Below are 6,875 nucleotides of genomic sequence, written 5' to 3'. Positions count from 1 at the left end.
TTTTTGGTTAATCAAGCATTAGTAAATAAAAATTTACCTTGAACTAAGTTTGACTTAAGCTTCTTACTTGAGGTAAGCTTAGGTGGAATATATGTATGTAACAAATATAAAATTCAAATAAATTAGGAATAGTCAAAAAAGAGTTTCTTTTTAATAGTTTTAAATTATGTAAAGTTTTGTTTTTTGAGGACGTAAAATATAGCATGCACATTGTGAAGAGTATTTAATTAACCTTGAGGACATCTCTATATAAAGCGACGATTTGCCAACCTTGAACGCACATTTTTACTTGAAATTAATCCTACATATGGCTTCTTCTTTTTCCAAGTTTTCCCAGACTTTGCTTCTCCTTGTGGTTTTCTGGGGAATCACCAGCAGCAGCAATGCTCAACTTTCAACCGATTATTACTCAAAATCATGTCCAAACTTGTTTTCAACTGTCAAATTCACTGTTCATTCTGCTATAATGAAAGAGGCCCGCATGGGTGCTTCACTGCTTCGACTCTTCTTCCATGACTGCTTTGTTAATGTAATTTCTTCTACTCTCAAATTCAAACTTTTTATCATACTTGGAGGGCATGTTCTTGCTTTAGTATCATTATTTGAAATATCATTTATCGTAAACGTTTAAAACATAAGACCTTTTCATTAAAAAGTAAGGATTTATAGGACACATTTTCTCACATCCCGATAATAAGGTATAATTGTGGGTGATAGGGATGTGATGGATCATTGCTACTGGACGATACGTCGTCATTCACGGGAGAGAAAAATGCAGTCCCAAATCGAAACTCAGCTCGAGGATTCGATGTGATTGACGACATCAAGTCTGCAGTAGAGAATGTTTGTCCCGGTGTTGTTTCTTGTGCAGATATATTGGCCATTGCTGCTAGGGACTCTGTTAAACTTGTAAACCCTCTTACTAAGTATCTATAAAAGGAAAGGGTAGTTGAGAGAATTAATAATACTCATTTGGTATATATATGTATGTAGTTGGGAGGACCCAATTGGGACGTGAAGCTTGGAAGAAGAGATGCAAGGAGTGCAAGTCGGGCTGCTGCAAATAATGGCATTCCTGCGCCAACTTCCAACTTGAATCGACTCATTTCCAGGTTCAATGCTCTTGGTCTTTCCACCAGGGACTTGGTTGCTTTATCGGGTTCGTCCTCTCTCTAAATATAAATGTTTATATACCGTATCTTGGATCAATATTTGTAGAATCATAATGTAAATTGTTCAGGAGCACACACAATTGGACAAGCAAGGTGCACATCTTTCAGGGCTCGCATATACAACGAGAGCAACATCGATCTTTCCTTTGCTAAAACCAAGCAAAGCAACTGCCCAAGATCGAGTGGGTCAGGGGACAACAATTTGGCACCACTTGACATCCAGACTCCAACATATTTTGACAACAAGTACTTCAACAACCTCATCGGCAAGAGGGGGCTGCTCCACTCGGATCAAGAGTTGTTCAATGGGGGATCCACCGACTCCATTGTAAGGGCTTACAGTAAAAACCCGAGCTCCTTCAGCTCTGATTTTGTTACAGCCATGATTAAGATGGGAGACATTAGTCCACTCACTGGATCAAAGGGAGAGATCAGGAAGAACTGCAGAAGGGTTAATTAATTCATGGGTTATTATTATTAGAATAAAGGCATGGAAATTTCGATTCCTCAAGTCGATTTGTCGTGTTTAAGATTATTATGCTTTAGTGTTGTGTGGGTTTTTTTTTTATTATTATTCAATTTTATCTATTTCGTATTTGTGCAATGGCTTAGGCCCAGTTTCTGAGAGACTTTTGTGATAATTAGCTTTGATCAGAATTATGATTATTTCAGCATTAACAATGTTTTTCTTAGGCCCTGCTTTTATTTTATGCTTTCAATATTTAAAATTAATACATTACAACATATAATTGGGGCATTGATAATTGACCTTAGTTTTTATCGATATTATTAATATCGAGATAATAAATATGATAAGATCATTTTAGAGTCGTTTAAAATGAATACAAATTATGCAGTAATTTTACTTAATCCTATTATAATCAAAATTTAAGCTGATTTTTTTGTAAATATAAATCTTTAATTCACATAAAGATCACATACCATTTATTTTCCTCCTAAAAGAAGAAATTTTAAAAATTATAAGATGTATATGCAAGTTATTAACTATTGGGGAAGCTTTGTTATGTGCATAAAGATGACAAGCCCATTGGATAAGCTTTGATGGAAAACTAGGTCTAAGGGCTTTGCACAACCTCTTAGCCCATACCTATATGTTCATTTTTTTTCCCTTTCCCTTTTTAACTTGTAGTAATCTTAATTTTTTTTTTTGAAAAATGATATAAATTATATAAAATAAAAATTAAATATGTTTTATTATTTATAATAAATTCTAATAATATTTGTTCTTTTTGACATAATGTTTGAAATTACTCATAGTCTCTCTCCAACTCATAAATAGAAAGATAATACATTTTAATTAGTGTAATCAAACCCATATTTTCCTATATTAACAATAATATTTATGTCAATTAAACTAAGATTCAATCGGCAAAATGATTTTAATAATTGATATATAATTTATATTTAATCAATTAAGCCCAATAATAGAAACCCAAATTCCAAAAAGATAAAATGGGTTTTATACCAATAACTCAAATAAATCTAACCCAATAAATTAGAAGTCCTGAATCCAACAAAATTAATCTAAATATTAAAATATCTTATAACACAATCCAATTTTTATTATTATTATTTTTAAATGTTATAAGAAAAACCCTAAAACTCCCCTAAAACCACCACGGTCAATACTTCGGAGTCTCTTTCTAGTTCGTTCTCACTGTCAAAGCAAGCGGTGGTACCGGCACCGGCGCCTCATTCACCTCAGTTCTCACCGCTCAGATTCCTTGTAGTCTCCCCGTTCATTCTCATTTCGGTCTCACCGTTCTGCCTTCCTCTTTCAGATTCACTAAGGTATTCTTTGATTTAGGCTTCAACCTCCTTGGATTTTTTGGGTTTAGGGTTAATTTTTGTGGGTATTGATTTTATTTTTCTTTATAATTACTACTTAATTTTTGTGTGTTTTTTAAAAAATATATATATGCTGATCGGAGACAACTTGTTTTACATTTGTTTCTCTTTACTGCATAATGCTTTAGTTTGCATGGTGCCTTCAGTTTTAGTGAATTTTAAAACGTTAAAGAAAGTCAACGGGGTAATTAACCAAAGTTTTCGTTACATCTATGCTTGTTTAATTTCACTTTTATGAATGTTGGGACTGGAAAATTTTAGCATATGATAGGGTTTATGGCTTTATGAACTTATGCTTTTAGGTACTGCACGTTCATTTTGATTGGTTTGTTTGATTTTGAGGCAAATCAAAGAATTAAAAACTCCAATGAGATGAATGTTTAGATTTTTTTTAAAAAAAGTTATATTGTACAGGAAAAATAGGCATACGAAAGAAGAGTTGGTTTTACCGACGGAATTGACCAAAGTTAAGTCGGGCCGGTCATGGCAATTTGAGTCAGTCGATTTGGTTATTATAGATTAGTGTCTGTTAAATAAAAATAACAGACTGAACCAAACGAGAGAACCAAATGCTCACCCCTAGAACAGCAGGCTGTTATAGCCCCTATTGATGTGAAAATTTTTCACACATATATTGAGTTCCTTACCGGTGGATGACAGTGCCACTACTGCAAATAGTGGCTGCAACACCACTATGCCACCCCTATTTGGAACCCTCGTTCTGCTCCTACTGCTATAGTTGATTTAATTTGTCAATTCCTTTTATATTTCTATCTAATGCTATGATTTAATTTGTTTATAGGATTACTCAAAAATGTCTAGTAATGAAAATGTTATGATCATTGAGGACAAGAGTAAATGATATACTTGGTTAATGAATGCCTTGTAGACAAAGACTTAAACTGTATTATTATAGAGGGTATACAATATAATTGGTATATTACATTTTAATTTGCTTTTTGAAAATTAAACTGTATTATTTCTCATCGACAAAGTTATATTATTATTTTTATTTGTTGTATCATGTCCAAATGAGGATTGTACTTGCATATTTGGGGGAGATCATGAATAAATTTTCATGAGTTGATATCAACTATGGCTATTTTAGTCTTCTAACAATGGATTCTTATTATTTTTCTATTGGTGCTAATGTGTTTTTATTATCTTAGTTGTTTGTTGCATTTTGAAAGTCACAAATTTGTATTTGTCTATTCTTACATAAACAATTCAAGTTGTTTGTTGCAATAGTTATAAATGTATTGTTTATTTTATTCAGTATAGTGTAAAAAACTAAATGGATTATGATACAGGTACCAAAATTAGCTTTCGTGCATGTTGCCATCCCTATTCTTCATGCCTCCTGAAACTGTTTCCCCACACCTCCCTTTATCTTTTCTCTTCCATTTATCCTTGTCAAGTCTTGCTACCATCTTGATTATATCCTATGATCATTCTTCCTCTGTTTCGCACCTTTTATATTTAAAATTTTTTATTTGGAAAGTGGACAGTTTTTGCAGATAGTGATTTTGACCTTTTATAAGCAGTCAAAGTGAATACAGAAAAGAAACAAGATGAAATCGGTTGTGGGCATTGTTGTATCAAATAAGATGCAGAAATCAGTGGTAGTAGCGGTGGACAGGCTCTTCCACAACAAGATTTACAACCGCTATGTCAAGCGCACCTCCAAGTTCATGGCCCATGACGAAAAAGATGAATGCAACATCGGTGACAGGGTATGCCTTTCATTTTCTTTCAGTGTATAAGTATCTTGTACTTTAGTGTCATAGTAATATTAACAATACTTGGATATGTACTTTTCTTAGGTTAAATTAGATCCTTCTAGGCCGTTGAGCAAGCGTAAGCATTGGGTTGTTGCTGAAATTCTCAAGAAAGCTAGAATCTATACACCCCCATCTGTGGATACTGCTGCAAATGCAAGTGCCAAGAATGAAGCACCACTTTCTTCAACCTCATAAGGTTCAGTTTGATTTCGTTGCACTTGGTTGTAAAAATCAAGTTTTTGATTTGCATTTAAAAAACCCCCATTACTGTCTTTGTCGTGCTTTTGAGCAATAAAGCACTAATTCATTTATGGAGGTTGGTCTTTATGAAAACAAATTCTCCTTTTGATGTGTTGTGAGTGTCATTATAATTAATTTGACCAACATGAGAGCTGTTTGCAAATATAGTATTTCTATTGCTGAATTTGGTCGAATGCGTCTCATGCTTTGAATAGATTTATGGACTACCACATGTGATAATCTAAGATCTAACTAACAATGTTCAAGATGGCATGCTTGTGCAGCTGATGTTTGTTGAAGGTGTGTTCTGCTTTGCATTGATATAGTCTGCCTGTGTTTACTGTGTTGTAGAAAAACAGATATGGAAGAAACTTCCTTGTAATTCGCTTCTCGCTAAATAGAATAGTATAGAAGTGGAACCGTGGGTTATTTTAGATGGGAAGTGAATGAGCTAGACATTAGTTAAAAAATGAAGAAACAAAATAGGTGTGGTTTTATTATATTAAATTATCCTTCTCTGATGAGAGAGGGAGACCTTATTTTTTCAGTTACCTTGTTCCAAAGAATTCTTATACTGAACCCTTTTTAGATGCTTACCTTCAACAATTGAAGTGATTTTATGATCCCTTTCACACTTCCAGCGCCACCTCGCCCTCCCCCCCCCCCCCCCCAAAAAAAAAAATTATTGCATTTAAAATATTATTTCATTTTGACTAATGGTAATCACTAAGAATTGTCTGTTCAGATATGATGAATGTTTGAACAATTAAAGAATGAAGGTCTAGAATTAGCTGGTTTTGATGGAAAAATTATTATATGAACTCTTTCTACACAACACATAGGCAACAAAACTAACAATTTTTATATTCATGACATTGTTACATGAGGATTGTTTTCCATATCAGCTCCCACATCTTCTCTACAACTGAGACTTGCGAAGCTCTCAATTAAGTTGTTCAAACAGAAACTGATGTTTCGTCTTATCGATGTAAAAAACATGGTGTCATACACTAAGCTTGTTTCCACAACTGGAAATCATGTATAATAATTTCACCCGCGAAGCTTACGTATAAAATAAAAGATTCGTCGTCTTTCTTTTCCAAATGATGAAAATGGGAATTGGCTCCATTGAGTTTAACAAAACTATCAAACTTGTATATTGTTAGGGTTGCATTTTCTAAAAACCCGAAGAAATAGCAGGATTTCAAATTTCATGAACAAGAACAATGGAATTTGTTGTTGACATGATCCAAAATTTAGGTTAAGTTGGAATTGCAGAGGTGTGAGTAGAATTGGAGAGGTGGAAAAGAATGTTGGCATGTATTAATTTGGGTCCATTTCTGAGAAAGGTGTATATAATAATTTCTTGGGCATAATGTAGCATCAAGTGAACTACTGAGCTTTCATCTTGAATAAACAATTTTCATTCTATACTAAAATCAATTTCAAGAAGGGAGTTCAATTTTCATAAGAAAAAAAAAACACCAATTAAGTAAAGTGGCTTTAATTAAACTGAATTTGTTAGCGAACAAAAAGAAGAAAATATTTATAAATAAGAAATGTGAGAAGAAATGACATTAATTAAATTGGGGTCAAACTCTATTATTTTATAATGAGGATGGAAAGAGAATCTTGGGGTCCATGTTGCTTTACGATTTTAATGTTTTATTTTGAGGGAACATCTAAAACATTTATGTGCTCATGCTCTCTTCTTTTTCTTTTATGTACATTAAATTTTGTATCTTCTTTTATATTAAAACAATGTATTTTAATCAAATTTATATTTATGTAACTTATTGTAATAATTAAGAGG

The 6,875-nt window shown here is 33.0% G+C and overlaps 2 protein-coding genes across 6 annotated transcripts; both read left to right on the top strand.

Annotated features, from left to right (window-relative positions):
• The first annotated feature begins 299 nt into the window (after positions 1-299).
• LOC121229066 (peroxidase P7) lies at positions 300-1,864 on the top strand. Of its 2 annotated transcripts, XM_041112245.1 has the most exons (4): positions 300-529; positions 718-909; positions 994-1,159; positions 1,241-1,864. In XM_041112245.1, exons 1-4 carry the CDS (start codon positions 308-310, stop codon positions 1,630-1,632), a joined length of 972 nt encoding a protein of 323 aa, XP_040968179.1. In that variant the 5' UTR covers positions 300-307; the 3' UTR covers positions 1,633-1,864. The 2 variants fall into 2 exon arrangements, with proteins under 2 accessions (XP_040968179.1, XP_040968180.1); XM_041112246.1 differs by lacking the exon at positions 718-909.
• Positions 1,865-2,714: 850 nt separating this feature from the next.
• Positions 2,715-5,225, top strand: LOC107904436 (30S ribosomal protein S17). 4 transcript variants are annotated; one of them, XM_016830821.2, is made up of 3 exons: positions 2,715-2,984; positions 4,586-4,774; positions 4,865-5,225. In XM_016830821.2, exons 2-3 carry the CDS (start codon positions 4,613-4,615, stop codon positions 5,015-5,017), a joined length of 315 nt encoding a protein of 104 aa, XP_016686310.1. In that variant the 5' UTR covers positions 2,715-2,984; positions 4,586-4,612; the 3' UTR covers positions 5,018-5,225. The 4 variants fall into 4 exon arrangements, with proteins under 4 accessions (XP_016686310.1, XP_016686307.1, XP_016686311.1 ...); XM_016830818.2 differs by having other exon boundaries at positions 4,559-4,774; XM_016830822.2 differs by having other exon boundaries at positions 2,724-2,984; positions 4,550-4,774.
• Positions 5,226-6,875: the final 1,650 nt, after the last annotated feature.

The sequence above is a fragment of the Gossypium hirsutum genome, chromosome A05, assembly GCF_007990345.1.
Source record: "Gossypium hirsutum isolate 1008001.06 chromosome A05, Gossypium_hirsutum_v2.1, whole genome shotgun sequence".
NCBI lineage: Eukaryota > Viridiplantae > Streptophyta > Magnoliopsida > Malvales > Malvaceae > Gossypium > Gossypium hirsutum.
Note: the sequence above shows the minus strand (reverse complement) of the source record. Positions and strands in the feature narration are given on the sequence as shown.

Excerpts from the sequence above, each read along its gene's own strand:
- LOC121229066 (XM_041112245.1), top strand. The coding sequence starts at position 308 with ATGGCTTCTTCTTTTTCCAAGTTTTCCCAGACTTTGCTTCTCCTTGTG. Across the intron at positions 530-717 it reads TCCATGACTGCTTTGTTAAT|GGATGTGATGGATCATTGCT; the intron begins GTAATTTCTTCT and ends TGTGGGTGATAG. Across the intron at positions 910-993 it reads CTAGGGACTCTGTTAAACTT|TTGGGAGGACCCAATTGGGA; the intron begins GTAAACCCTCTT and ends ATATGTATGTAG.
- LOC107904436 (XM_016830821.2), top strand. The coding sequence starts at position 4,613 with ATGAAATCGGTTGTGGGCATTGTTGTATCAAATAAGATGCAGAAATCA. Across the intron at positions 4,775-4,864 it reads AATGCAACATCGGTGACAGG|GTTAAATTAGATCCTTCTAG; the intron begins GTATGCCTTTCA and ends TACTTTTCTTAG.